The sequence below is a fragment of the Solanum lycopersicum genome, chromosome 2, assembly GCF_036512215.1.
Source record: "Solanum lycopersicum chromosome 2, SLM_r2.1".
Classification (NCBI taxonomy): Eukaryota; Viridiplantae; Streptophyta; class Magnoliopsida; order Solanales; family Solanaceae; genus Solanum; species Solanum lycopersicum.
In genome coordinates, this window is record NC_090801.1 from 64,109,090 (window position 1) to 64,124,445 (window position 15,356).

Sequence of the window (15,356 nt, forward strand, 5' to 3'; positions counted from 1 at the left end):
GACAACTGGAGTTTTGTCGTCGCAGTTTTGGAAAAGCTGGTCATATAGCAAATCTTGATGAATAAGGGAAAATGGAAGGTACAGGACATGCTCCTAAGCTAGCAAAACAAATACGAAACTAACAAGGGTAATTTGATCAGAATTGACTCTCAACCACCGTGCTATAGTCAGCAATACAAAAGAACTTGCTGACTTGAGAAGCATTCTTTTCCACCTTTACTTCACCTACTCCAAAGCGTACAACTTTATTCATCAAGAGAAGGATTATTCTTTCTTTTTTTTCCTTAATGAAACCAAACTTACAGGGGAGAACATTTTTCGGTTTCCCTTTAAATGAAAAAATTGTGTAATTGAAGAAACATGAACCAATCTAACGCGCCTGTGTTGATGATAATTACTTCATCTTTTTTCAGGGGGTGAGGGTGGGGCAGCATAAACTGAAATCATCATACAAATGAAACTAAATAGTATAATAATTCAGGAGACTTGTGAGCCTACAGAATTTGCTGTATAAATTCAAAACAGAATGCAGGATGAGTTGAAGTAAAACCCCATGTGTAAAATTCAACATTCAGAGGCCTATGGTTATCAATTCGTCAAGGTCCAGCTGGATGCATACAATTCACAAGAGAATAAAAACTTTACTATGCTTTCTGTCCAAGTTGTTTCAAAAGTTTAAGCTTTTTCTGACTTTCCAGACGCGTCGAAAGCTCGGAAGTTTTCTTTTTAGTGTCCTCTAACTCTTTCTCCAGCTCCTCTATCTGCGTCATTTATGTCAGATATAAGGACGCATAATTTCAAAAGCATAACTTAAAAGAAAAGTTAAAAGTATCAAACACATGCTCCTCAAGGAAGTGCTACATACTGTACGTTTCAACTCGGTTTCTCTCTGGATGAATGATTCACACCTGTGGAATAAGGATTCAAAATGTTACCAACTGCAGAGCCAATCAGTTTTAGTTTCTAGAGGAGGCCAAAAGCTGGAAGATATAAATAGAGAAGGAAACTGGAAACAAGGATTAGTCCAGAGACACTGCATTGAGATTTGAGGCTGCCTGAAATTTTAGGCTAAAATCAGAGATGAAAGAGAGATAAAAGGCTGAGAAGTTTATATCGTTTAAATCTCCCAAGTCAAATTTAAGGGCAAAACCAAAATCAAGAGAAAAAAGCACTAATCATGTCCTCATATTGGAAGGCCCATCCCCAAGAAGCAACATGTGGTGGTTGTCAGTTGTCACTCATTCATTGATCAACAAACTCGAGAGGAAACAGTAGCATGAATTCTGCAGAATCTTTTCCCCTAAAATTCAGTTGTACACTGCAACGCTTTTTAAATAATAGATGTGGTGCCCAAGCCACCATACGCACATCTCAACTAATTCAACGGTGACCTGCTTCCTTATACCAACACAAGTGTGGGGGTTACTGTGTCCACCAAGGCTTAAGACATAAGAGAAGAATCACCTGCCATTTTCTACCTCTATTGGCATTCAACTTGAGTCTTCCACGACCCATTCCAGCTTCATTGATTGCTAGAAAAGACACTTTGTGCCACAACAACCACTGATTTTTCTGACAAGCACCACGTCAAAGGCTTCTCTTCAATTCTAGTGAAGGAGAAAAAAAGACGACTTATTGCATTACATCTAATCATGTGCAGCTCCTGCGACGTGCTTTCTGACCAGGTTTGACAATACTGGCTGAGTGGGATAAAGATAGTTCATATTCTGTTATGCTACATTTAGTGGTTATAATTGTTTGCTTTGTCTTAGCATCAGGTACAGGGTTCGCCTGATAAGTCAACCCAGGTCACACGTTACAGTTTTTGGGTTTTTACATGTCAACAGCAAGAATGAGTAGACTAGAGAACTAGAAGATAAGCCGAAAGGACTAACAAGCAGAAGAAGAAGAAACACACCAGAAGAAGAATGTAATTCTTAAAAAGATAAGATTAGTAACATAACAAAAACAAACAAGCCACAAGAACACGACAACAATTACAATGCATACTTAGGAGAGTCCTAAGTAGCAAAAGTGAGAAAGCTTCAAGTATCTTGGGTATCCAAGGAAATCGGATTAAAGACTGAAGAAGTATTGGGAAGAGGTGATTGGATAGGACATGGTGCATCTTCAATTTACTGAGGACAAGACCTTAGATAGGAGAGTTAGGATAGAATGTTAGTAGGTAGTGGAGCATTGTCTCGCTTTCTGGATAGGCTTGTCGGTAGTTTGGTAAACCGGTACATGTTTCTCCTTTCATATAAGTAGTATTAGCAGTATACCCATAGTTTCTTTTCTTCTACTACCTATTGTTTCTTGTGCTTCGAGTATCACATTATTCTGTTAATTGCTGTTTTTTTCTTCTACATGTTAGGTAATGCTTTCTCTATTATTTTTTATTTTTATTTTTTATAAGGATGCTTTCTCTATTATTTCTTATGTCTTCTTTACTTCTGTATGTTCTTTTTCATATTGCTTTAATATTGCATTACTTGAGCCGAGGGTCTTCCAAAAACAACCTCATGGAAGTAGAGGTAAGGTATTCATACACTCCACCCTCTTCAGACCCACTTGTGAGATTACACTAGGTATGTTGTTACAGTAACCTGTGTAACAAATCTGTGAAATTGCTAAATAGTCTTAAGGCCATTCTTGTACTAAGATTTTAAGTTCCAGCATAGTGTAATGTAGGACAGATATTTGATTTGCCTACAAATTCCCTAATTGAAATACAATATGGATGGATATAATCCCACTTCCCGTTATTAACAATCCAATCTGAGGGGATACAGTCCGACCTTATCCTATATGAGGGGTATCAAATGACTCTCAAGTGTATAAATCCATCAAAATTGATCAATCATGCAAAGGCAAAATGTATGCCGTGCAGCTGTATCTTAAAGAGAGCTTTAAAAAACATGTACCTCCTAAAGAGTTGGATATTTTCTTCACAAATCTGATCAATTGACATGCAACTTGAACTGGATATTTGTGTATCTTTTTTAACAGACTCCTGCAAAAATACCAATAAAGAACATCATTTATGTATGTACTCTAATAAATTGACACAAACCCATTAGACGTTTGATATCCTTATTAAGAACATGAATATAGTAATATCAACTTCTCAACAACGTAAAAGAACCATAAAAAAAAAAGTGAATCAAACAAAAAACGAGAAAAGAAAGAACAAGGTCCTACAGTTGCATTCCCTGTCATAGGCTGTACACCTGGCAATTCCATGTTGCAGTTGGTTCTTCTACTGTTGCCACTCTGTGCAGAACGGAGATGTGGCCTGGGATGAGCTGCAAGATCTGTAACTGTTTGAAATTTTGTTGGCGACGGTGTTTGAGCATTAGCCACTTGAACTTGGGGTGGAACAAAAGATTCTCTCAGAAGGTTTTGTAAATGCGGTTCAAGAGGCTTCAATCCTATCAAGTGACAATGACCTTTCCTGTATTATGATCACAAGAAACATGCCTATGTCACAAGTTGAGAAGTACAACTATTTCAATGGCTAACAGTGACAGAATACCGTGATGAAACATAGCAATTCGCGAAATAAATTTCAGAGGTGTAGTAGCCTAGTAGGTAGGTGGAAACGGAGAGGAGAAGAAAAGTACAGCTAAGCCTACCAGAAGCTAGAAATATTAGAAGTATAAACTTTCTTCATAAAAAAAAAAACTTAATTAACTCACAGCCACCAGCCCACCCACTGTTCATCTGATGGAAATTCAAATTTTGTTCTCGGTAAGCAAGAACGGGACAGGCTTTAATCATGGATAGGAGAAAATGACAATCATGACTGACCACATGCACTTTAGCTACCTCACAACTTCAAGCAGGATTTGACAATGAATGAATTCTAAAGAAAAAGTGACAAAATTACTAGATCTCCATTAGTTTCAACTTCTAAAGACTTACAAATGCAAACGAAGTACAAAGCAAACCCTCCATCTATAACACAACCACCATTTCATCCAGAAAAACAAAAGGGGGGGGGGGGGGGGGAGGATCTTAAGGGATCATTTGGTAGGGTGTATAAAAATAGTGTTGAATATGGTGTATGCTTTTAGTAGTTATGCTATGCAGTGTTTATAGTTTGGTGTATTAAAAATAACATGCATTGCATAGTTTCTAAACAAATGAAAATGCACTCTACCAAATGAAACACGCCCCCACCCCAAGGGTTTTGAATGAAGATTTAACTGCAGCATCGGTTCTGTTTAATCAAAAGGAATTGAACATATGACCTACAAATTTACATAACTAAACAAACAAAAAGATGATGAACTCCGTTATCTGAAATTACAGCACAGAACATACCAGTAATCCATCACTATTTGCTTTAGTTTAGTCTCCAGCTTGAAAAACAGAGAAGATCGTTCAAAATCTTGCTTGTCATGTGCAGGTTCTATGAAATTTGCTTCCAGAACACCTGAGTCGAGCAATTGAGTACATCATTGTCATACCATAATGATAGAAGTGGGTCTGAATACTTAAAATACATACCAACAACACCATTTCCTTTGGAAGAACCGTCTGCAGTAACTTTCCAGAATGGCTAAGAAAACCCAGAAGAACATAATCAGCAATAGGCAAATTCAAGTTACTTAGAAAAAAAATTATGAAGTTATCTCAAGTCCAGCAAGATTCTCAATTCAGGCCAACCGCAATGTTTGGATCAGAGGTTTAAGGTCTATTCGAATTTGGTTTTCCTCTTTTCTTTTTCTCTATTTTCTGTTTGGGGGTGGAGGGTGGGGGGTGTTAAACCAGGCCAAATCAGATAAGCTTTTTTGTTACCATCTTCAGCTAAGATGAACAAAAAAATATTGCATATAACATCTTTCTCCAGACACAACATCGCGTACCCTGATGAGGCGATTTTTGTGGTAAACATTGAATCCACAAACTGATGATGGAGTATCCTTGACGAAGCCAAGACTTGTTTCAACCAAGATCTGCAGCAGAGCAGCAAAGCTGTTTGAATCCACAAATCTAGATGATTAGCAAATATAGCCACAAGCCCAATAACCGATTTGCAATTAGTAAGTCCCCACACACAAAAAATCATATCTGAGGAGAATATTAATGTTATAATGGTAAAACCGCTGTTTTGTTCTCATTGTGTACATTTGAATCAATAAACAGTTTACAATCTATAGTTGGACTTCTAGTCTAATGTGAACGTACATCCCTCTAAAGCAGGAAAATCAAGAACCCATATCATTCTGTACCTCCTTTGATGTTCCAGCAAGTTGCGGCCTGTAAGTGATTACTTTTGTGAGCTTCAACTCATCAAGAATATTATACTGCTCAACAGGCTTCCCTCTTAGTATGATACTAAAATTTGTAAATTTTTTGAGGTATAATATGGATGTGTATGCCTGATAAGAGATATAAGGAAGCATTAAAATACATTAGCAAAATAATCGGCAGGGATGTTTATAGAAATTAAGTAAAATTAAATGGTTACTCTTAGAGAGTATCGTAAACGGTACGAAATATGGGATTGCAGTTCACGCCCTCTCTTGTTCGTTTTTGATGTATTTCCATGATTAGCTTCATCTCTCAACGTTATGTCCTGCATGACCAAAAAAAGAAAGGATAAGGCTTCCTTCAAATAAGCAAGAGAAGGATGAGGCAGAAAAAGGAGGAAATGTTCAAAGAGCATTGAGAGCAAAATCTGTGATGCCAAAAATATAATACGACGCTATTTTGAGAGCATAGTGAACAATGTGCAGAAAGTTAAACTTAACTGCATTCTTTTTTTAGTTTTTTGGTGTAATTAGTACTCAAATGACACTATCTCTATTATTCATGTGCTAGATTCAATTTAAACCATAGAGAAGTGAAATGAGGAGTACTCTTGTACATAAGGTTTCAATCAAACCCATGTATTGTCTTGTGATATAATACAAAGTTACCAAGTTCAAAGAATATATATATATATAGATGGATATATAAAAAAAACACAATACCAAACAGTATTATAAGAGGAATTGTCATTAAGGGGTCGTTTGGCACAGAGATTAATAATTTAAATAATTTAATACAAATCATAAAATCAAGAAAATAAATAAAATAATTAAAATGATTAGAGGTATATTTTTGCCTTTACATAAACTTATCCCATGGTATTAAATCTTATATATTAATAATACCTCCAAATGGAAGGTATTACTAATGCATATACATAGGCCCCAATTCCTACCAAACATAGTATTAAAGAATACCATACATCATACATGGACTATTTCTTCAAATACCCCTACCAAACGACCCCTAGGTTAGAGGAATGAAGTAAAATTACAGCCCAATAGAAATGACATTTAGCTGTTTATCATATGAAAAGAATTATGGGTTTTGTACTACTTTTATAGTAAAGATGAAATACAGAAGATGTAGAGTCTATATTTTATCTCTTAGATTACATTTAGAATCTGCGTATGCTGCAGCCTTTTCCTCTTTATAGTCTTGTAAATTTAAGGGGTACTTCACAATTTGTAGTTGCACAGCCTACTGTCACCATTTTATATATGAAAGTATTACCTTCTTCAAACAAACAAACAAAAAGAAAAACATTTGACATAGACAGGATCATCAAAAACCATTCGTTTTTTTTTAAATCAAAAACCATTCGTTTATCGAGACCTTCTTATCACCTTTTTCTCCTATGTCAGGATTAAGGGCTCATCTGGTTAGGGAACAAGTTATCCCAGGATTTCTATCCCACCCTCAATGTGAAACCAAAAAAAAAAATACAATCGCGGGATAAGTTATCTCGCTATTTTTCCCAACCAAACCAAACATGGGATAAACTCATCCTAAAATTATCCTGGGACTAGTTATTCCTTATACTGGACGAGCCTTAAGAGCAGCTATAGACACACTAACCTAAGGTATGTGGTTTACAGGAGTCTGAAAGTTGAGCCAAATATTTTCAAGAAATAGACATACCTCATCATCGTCATCAAAGTTCAGTTCATAAATGCCTTCATCGTTTAGCCATAGGTTGAAGACAATAATCCTAGTTCCATGTGATTTTATATCATCAAACTGGAGAACATATAAGAGAAAAGATAGAGCATTCAGTAATAAAAAATAAATAATTTCTGGTAAAAATAATTGCTGGTGGAATCTATTCTATAGCTGATTCTTCTGATGTCCAAAGATGGAATCTATTTCTAAGAAAGAATTTAAATGATTGGGGAGCTGCAAGATTTCGTTTTCTATTAGTCCCTTAGCACCTTCATCCTGGATCAACCCAAGGGTGATTCTATTATATGAAGGTATGATACAGGTGAAACATTCTTGGTTAATACTTGCTAAATGTCACTGACTTCTTCCGACACCGACCGTTGACCTTGGAAGAAGATTTTACACAACAAAGCACCCCTTGAAGGTTTCTTGTTTTCGGTGGCTTGTGTCTAAGGAAGCATCCTCACTTGATCAAACTATTCAGAGAAGACAAATGCAATTGTGTAGCAGGTGTCCCCTCTGTGAGAGAACCCTGATGAATACTTGTTATCTTTTTCCTAATTGCAAGATCACTTATCAGATTTTTGATATGCCTAACATACCACCTTGCCAAATGTCCACAATATAGCCCAACAACATACCCAGTGTGTTCCACAAGTGGCGTCTGGGAGGGTGGGATGTACACAAACCCTATCCCTACCTTTTGAGGGATAGAGAAGTTGTTTCCTAAATAAAACAAGGTGACCTAGAACTAAAATCTGCATACTTATTGCATAATCTAGAAACTTATCTCAGCTCCAATTGGAAGTGAAATTTTAATATGCTATACATAATGATGAAAGTTAAATGTGCTCCATTTTACCGTTTTCTGTTCAACTTTTTTCTCCTCCATCCATAAAAAGTCCTGAAGTAACTAGTAGGCTACACATGTACCCAATTTAATAGGAAGAAACATACAATTTACAACTCAACTTTAAAACCATGTCATCTCAAACATGTGCATATACATGGATATTTTAATATTTGCTAGTTATATTATGACCATAGCATGATCTCATAACAAAAACAAGAAAATTCAAATAACACCATCAAAGCTCAGAGTCTGCAACAAAGAATTAATCTATAAAAGTAACTTTCTAGAAATGACAATTCATACAAAATAAATTCATGATATAAAAATATAGCTTTAAAGTATATGTACAATTATCCAATCAACCTGTTGCAGAAGATCCAATTTTGTTGCAAAAGGGGACCACTCAAGAATTGTATTCAAATTTGTTGACCAATCATCTTGAGAGCCATATACTATTGGTTCAGCCCAATGGCCGGTGATATCATAATCGATCTGCATTCATTTTCAATTGAAAAAAGAAAAACTAAAGATAGATGTTCATGTTAGAAATATATTACAAACTTCAAGTGCCAAATATTACAAGTTTCAACAGAATGTAAAGACTTTTTACCATTGGAACAATCACATCATCTTGCCCTGTTCTCCGAAGAAATGTATAGGACAGAAGGCCAACACTTTGAGTTGCTCGGCTAGACCATAAAAGTGCAGAAAATATCAAAATTCATAACATTCTCAAGCACAACATCAATTCTAATTTCTAGCAACATAACTAATTGTTTGGTAACACCAGTGACCAATTAACTTCAGAAATAGCATGTTGTTACATATCAAGCAGCACATTGCAAACAAACCCCCATCAATTAACTTCTGGGCCGCTCCTTCCTCTTTTATTTTTCTCCAATTCATTTGGATTCATTCTATACAAGAACTAATATCTGTTCAAATATAAGCCTGTTCCACTCCAGAGCTGCCTTGCAATAAAAAAATTGGAGTAACCATCTTGAAAACCAAGGTTCAAATCCCAACAGAAGCAACACCTAGGTGAGTTCTTATTTGCCTTAGTCTCGACTGGCAGAGTTACTCAATAGTTGTACTGGTTAAAAAAAGCAAATACCAAGTGGATCAGTCAAGGTGTGCACAAATTCCCCCGAGCACCACTGTTATCCAAGAGAATAACGATAATGATAAGCTTATCCAAGCGCTTCTAAAAATAGAAGTAGTCACACAGATTCTTGTTTGAAAGAAGTACACTGAAATAAAACGAAAGAAGGAAATGAACTATTGACAAACTTGGCAGTCATGAGAAAGTTGTAGAAAGAGTTCCTTTGTTCCCGAATGTGAAGCACTTGATAACCTGAATAGTGCTTTGACAAATGTGATTTTCAGGATAAACAATATACTTCACTACACATAACCAATATACTCTAAAAACAAAAAGTGCCAAGAAAAACACAAGACTGATGGGCTAGCAAGAAACAGCTTATGCAAAACCGATTCAATAGAATGTGAACTCTTCTTCCAACTGATGCGCACAGCTTAACGAAGCTATAGTAAATACCTAATGTGTCAATTCGGTACTTGTAAAATCCAAGTTATAATTGACATCACTAGTTTTATATCAGACATACAATAATGAAAGTATTAACAGATAACTAAAATTGAAAATAATCTTATTTTCAGTTTCATAAGTCAACCATAACAAAAAAAAACAAAGATTACTCTTTTGTAAATGAAATTAGGTATTTTACAATGATATCTGAGACGTCGTAAATTTTAAATAAAGTAAGTAGTGTATTGATGTTGTGGGAACACCCCCACCCCGAATCCATCACGTAAACAAGAAGTATACAGTAAGTAGAGAAACTACACAAGAACATAGTTCTCTATGGAAATTGGAAGGCACGCTGTCATCAGAGATATTACAAATGTTGTTATAATGAAAACTGGCATTTTAACCACCAAAGTCATAAGAGACGTCACTTCCTTGGTCTTGAATATCTTAGTTAGGTTTACATGTTTACCAATAGAAGAGTTTGAAAGGTGAGTGGTTTGGTGTCCGTTACAGGGGATTTTGTTTGTAATTAAATTATATAATAAGCTATTCTTGAAGGGAAATAATATAAACCTTATAGAGTTGGTAATTCGCAAAACAACTCATGAAGAACCCAATGTGATTTCTTGAAGAACCTAAGGTTCCATAATTAATATATATAATTATATATATACACACGCGCGCACAACAACATACCTAGTGTAATCTCATAAGTAGGGCCTAGGAAGGGTAAAGTGTACACAAGCCTTATCCCTACCTCGTAGATGTAGAGCGGTTGATCCCAAAAGACTCTCAGCATGAGTAACGCATATAAAAGCAATTAAAAAAGAAGAACACAGAAGTAAAGAAGACATAGCAAATAAAAGGAACACATAACATAGTATTTAGAAAACAAGGAGCCAAATAATCAAATAATGTGATAACTGAAGTACAAGAAATAACAAGTAGCATCAAAAATCATAGGACAGACAACTACGAGAAAGATGCTACTACAACTGGTATGAAGGGGAAATTGGTAGAGTGCACCAAACTACCACCACACCTATTCTTGGGAAAGCGAGACAACGCTCAACTACCTATTAACCATTAACCATCTACACCAATTTGCGACCTTCATAACCTCCTATCTAAGGTATTGTCATTGGTATGTTAAAGATGCAATATATACAACAACGATATACCCAATGTAATCCAACAAGTGCAGTAAGGATATACGCGACCTTGCCCCTATCTTCAAGATAGATAGATATATAGATATATGTAGACAGAGAGGTGGAAAGAGAAGATACCCTGAACGGGATGAACGGCTGAAGACAATTACATCAGCGCCTAACCGCATGGTGCTCGTCTTGAATCCATTACCATCTAAAATCCAGGTAAAGCTATAGCTTTAAAAAAATATTCAAGCAGCTTATTCATCAAAAAGAAAAGTCAAGTAGCATAAAATGCCTCAAAACCTAACAGGAGTATAAGTGATTCCCAAGCAGCAATGAGTGCAAAAATTTGATTATGGCAGTAACACAAATTAGTACACCAGACCCAATTATTTGTAACTCTAGGAAGAAGCTCACATTGTCCAATTGTTGAGTTTGATGTTTTTGAAGAATAACCCAGGCTCATGCATTTGCGAAGGCGGTCTGGATCCATACCACCCCCATCGTCTGCTCAATATGATATAATACATGTTACGGCAATTGTAACAAGGTATAGTATGATAGTGATGAAGGTTAAGTAACAGCGATACCACACCCTGGAAGAGCAATGCAGGAGAGTTGTCCCTTGGGTTAGAGATTCTGTCAATTTTCACGAATGTTGCGCCACTACTTACCTAACATGCAATTAAAGACAGAACAATTGTCATTAGACAAAAGAAAATTTATGCAAGTGCAAGAGAGATTGATTTCAACATAAAATCTTATTTTTATTCACATTATCTAAATTGCTTAATAAGATATTACATGAAAGTGAAACCACATAATCTATCAGTGCAAGCAGCAGAGACAGAATTTTCTTTTTACAAGAAGGCATGGGGGAGAAGGATGTCATCCTTATAAATCATAAGACCTTCGATGTTAACGGATGGGTAATAATGAGATGATATGAGTTTGTGAGCATATAATCTTCAGTAAAAGGAAAACTCCCCAGAGAACTACAGATAGACAGATGTGCTGGGTTCAGGTCGAAAGAGCAAAATTATCAGCTAAGTTGTCTGCATGTCATAATCAAGAAGAAAACACATCAAGAGATCTAGGCATTTATACCCTAAATTCAAGCAACAAACAATTTAAGTAGAACCAACATAACAATTTCTATTGTAGATCTAAAAGAAGAGGAGAACTTGAGAAGCAAAAAATTGAAGAGATCTCTAGTCTTGAAGAATGGAGGATAGTTACGCTCACATTTATAAAGAAAAAATCAATATAAGAATGTTGTAAGTGCTATAAATTCAAGGCCCGCTTTTTCAAGACCAGAAAGTACAAAATTGAAGAGGGAAAAGCAAGTGATTCCTTAGAATAATAACAATTGCAGTCCCTACTTTGTTGCAAAACAGTAAAACAGTACATATAGAATGTGTCTCACAGCTCTTCCTTGTCAAAGGAAATGTGCACATTAGACATTAATATAAGGCACTCTCAACTTGATGATGTTGTGTTCGAAACAACAATCGAAGAGGATGCACTTATTGTGAGTGAAACCTTATCCATTGAACAAAAAAGAATGAGAGAAAGAAATATTTACAACGGCAATTACCAAAACATTGGGAGCCAAACTCGATTACCTTGAGAATTACTAGGTATAATTGAAGAAACCAAAGGTTAGTGAGAATTATTGTTAAGACATTTAAGTCTCTAAAAAGTTGAATTTCTATCAAAATGGCAAAGGAGGAAATGAAACACACTGAAGGTTAGAAAGTCAATAAAGTTGTGAAGGTATCCAAAACAAACTGGCATCTGACCTAAAATTCTAACCAAAAGGGATCTTCCATTTCCTACTTAATAGACAAGGGGAGAGAAAGAAGGGTAAACTTGTACCCTTCTTGTTCTAATGACTTGGTGCCATAGTAATTTAAAAAGTTGTTGGTAACAAAATTTACAAAACCCAATCAAACTTCCCTATGGAGACCCAACAAGCTCTTGGCTGAAAAGATGATCGTGATACCTCATATGTCTATCTCTTCAAAGAAACATAGACACAGGAACCATATTCCAATTGCAAAACCTCTTGCGGATTAAATAATCTCTGAAAAGTACCAAAAAAAATGTATCCACAACAACATCTGAGGGCCACGGTCCACTTAGACAACAAGAAGACAAATGAAAATAATAATAGAAACAAAAAGAGAATGGTTCTCTTACAAGTAGTGATTTCCACCAATCCAACTGTGAACATCACTTTAAGACCAATCAGATAAAAATATAATGTCCGTATGAACAATTAAAAGCTATGTTTTTCGCCAAAAACCAATCCAAAGATGCCTAAATCCTAGGTAGTATTCACAACTAATTTTTTTTATGAGGATACAATTGGCGAACAGGGGAAACCCAGTATACAGCCGCATTCAAGGACACTACATGGTTAAGTAACTCAAGGAACTGTCCAACTATATTTAAAAAGGGTAATTTATGTTTCCTCCAAAATACAAAAAGAAGAAAATGTGCTTTTTAACTGAATCATTGAGCTTTGTTCGTCCTGCAAAAGTTCTTCTATTGCATTACTTACAAACTATCAAGAAGACAGTGTCGGACAACAAAATATAGCAGAACTCTCAAAGACATATGGGTGACAAGCTCCAATTCAACAGATACCAAATTTCAAGTAGAATCGATAGAATCAATATATTATACATGAAATACTGAACTTCTAAATATACCTCATCAACAGCATTGTCCAAAAGCTCAGCTATTGCTGCAATGACATTCAAAATATCAATGGTCATGCAATAGTAAGAGCAGAATGGATCCACACAGAAATGTACTTATTAATTAACTATCTCCCACTACCACAAAACTACGACTGATAAGATTGGCACTATGCTCTTCTATCAACCAAAAATAATATAGTAGATCAAAGTGCCACATGTAAATGTACAGCACACAATAATTGTTAGACAACCTCGAAAGTATCCTCGGGTTAGTTTTTATGTTCCGAGGACAAGGCACTTTTGCTTCGGCATAGAACAAGTGTCATGCAGATTTTCTTTAACAATCTCATTAAGATAGATAAAAAAGGTTTTCTTTAACAATCTCATTAAGATAGATAGAAGACGTTTTCTTTCACAATCTCATTAAGATAGATAGAAAATAATTCTGATTATAAAATAAGTCCATCCAACAAAAGACAACACTGGAACATGAATAGGACCTTGCAACAAATACAACAAAAAGCAATTGAATTCTAACTCTACTTAACCATAAAATTTACCTCCAAACGCCCATTTATGAGAAGTAGCATTGGAATGCAGAAATTTGGGATGAACACGAGCATGTTCCAATTCACCTACAGTTAACCAACCAACGTAATTCTTACCTCATGTTACAAGTAAAATTAAATTGTGAATTGCGAAAAAAAAAAAAAGATGAGAGATGAACCGTGTATAGCAGATGATTTGATACGACCAACTTCAAAATTGCCAGCTCTCCAGAAACTTCGAGAATCCAGTGGCCTGTAATTAGAATCCGGTGGAACAACGGCGTTGGGATTTTCTATTACCGGTGATTTACTCAGTGAGTTACCACCGTGATTAATTTCTGGTTTTGTCATCCCGACGACGGGAACGCCGGTGCCCTCGTCGTCGCTACTGTCGAGTTCGACGACATTAATTGGAAGCTTCTCTACCTTAGGCGGCATTTCGAAAGAATTAGATGCGAAGAAATCAGTGATCCTTTGATCACTTAGAGGTTTCTTCAATCTTGAGGGTTTTGCAAGACTACTGTCTAAAGTCTGTTTAGTCTGCCTTTTTAATACTCAAATCTCTTTCTCCTTTTTATACTGTCAATTCTTTATTGAAATTTATATTTATCCAGCTGATTAAATTTAATTTAGTTAATTAAAGGTGTTTTAAATAAATCTAGTTATTAAAACTCTCAATTCTTTATTGAAATTTATATTTATCCAGCTGATTAAATTTAATTTAGTTAATTAAAGGTGTTTTAAATAAATCTAGTTATTAAAACTCTTAAATCTTATGTGTAGTTTTAGAGTTTTTTTAACTAGATAAAAGTATAAAATCTAACAAAAATCTTTTGAATAGAAATATCAAAAACATTTTCTTTTTCTAAATAATACAGTACTAATCTAAAACGAATTTAATGGAATTTTTCATTCACAGTTTGATACTCAAATAGCTTCTTTAAAAAAATGATTAAACATAGTAATTTATCATCAAATATTTTTTATTCATTCAAACACAAGTAAAATGGATTTAATGGAATTTCTCTTTCACAATTTGATACTCAAATACTTCTTTAAAAAATGATTAAACATAGTAATTTATCATCAAATATTTTTTATTCATTCATACAAAAGTAATTAAGAATTTTTTAAAACTATCTCCAAAGTCTAATAACTATTTTTTTGTAATAACTATGAACATTATCTTTAATAATAAATGATAATTACAGCTTTAACCACCCAGCAGTTACAACGCAAAGCACCTTGTTTGCCTATTTCTCACAACTAGTTAGCACCTTAAGTTTGAATAAAAACTCTTATATTTATATAGTTTTTTTTATTCCTGAAAATCTACCTATCATGTATATGAATTTTTGTTTGATCTGTGTTATTACTTGCTCTTTTTTAGACATTTTACTCTGTATATTTTTCAGTTTCGTAATCTCCAAATGTGATATATCATAGCGCGCATAGAGCAGCAAGTACTTATTTTTTTGTTTTACTCCAATGCTTCTTGTTAATTTTCAGTAGTATCTAATTAATTTAAGTTGCTTGTATCTACACGTGAATCCTCAATTG

At 34.9% G+C, this 15,356-nt stretch overlaps 1 protein-coding gene and 1 long non-coding RNA gene across 2 annotated transcripts; one reads left to right on the plus strand and one right to left on the minus strand.

Moving 5' to 3' along the window:
- The first annotated feature begins 315 nt into the window (after nucleotides 1-315).
- Nucleotides 316-2,432, plus strand: LOC138342236 (uncharacterized). Its single transcript, XR_011215060.1, has 2 exons — nucleotides 316-1,685; nucleotides 1,773-2,432. It is a non-coding gene; the product is annotated as an uncharacterized lncRNA (long non-coding RNA).
- LOC101246200 (protein MICRORCHIDIA 2-like) lies at nucleotides 450-14,367 on the minus strand. The gene is made up of 18 exons (XM_004232400.5): nucleotides 13,976-14,367; nucleotides 13,809-13,883; nucleotides 13,258-13,292; nucleotides 11,136-11,214; nucleotides 10,958-11,047; nucleotides 10,676-10,751; nucleotides 8,445-8,523; nucleotides 8,198-8,326; nucleotides 6,961-7,059; nucleotides 5,477-5,584; nucleotides 5,238-5,387; nucleotides 4,872-4,961; nucleotides 4,513-4,564; nucleotides 4,327-4,438; nucleotides 3,202-3,454; nucleotides 2,925-3,013; nucleotides 866-908; nucleotides 450-761 (listed from the first exon to the last, which is right to left on the minus strand). The coding sequence occupies exons 1-18, from the start codon at nucleotides 14,232-14,234 to the stop codon at nucleotides 645-647; spliced, it is 1,935 nt and encodes a 644-aa protein (XP_004232448.1). The 5' UTR covers nucleotides 14,235-14,367; the 3' UTR covers nucleotides 450-644.
- Nucleotides 14,368-15,356: the final 989 nt, after the last annotated feature.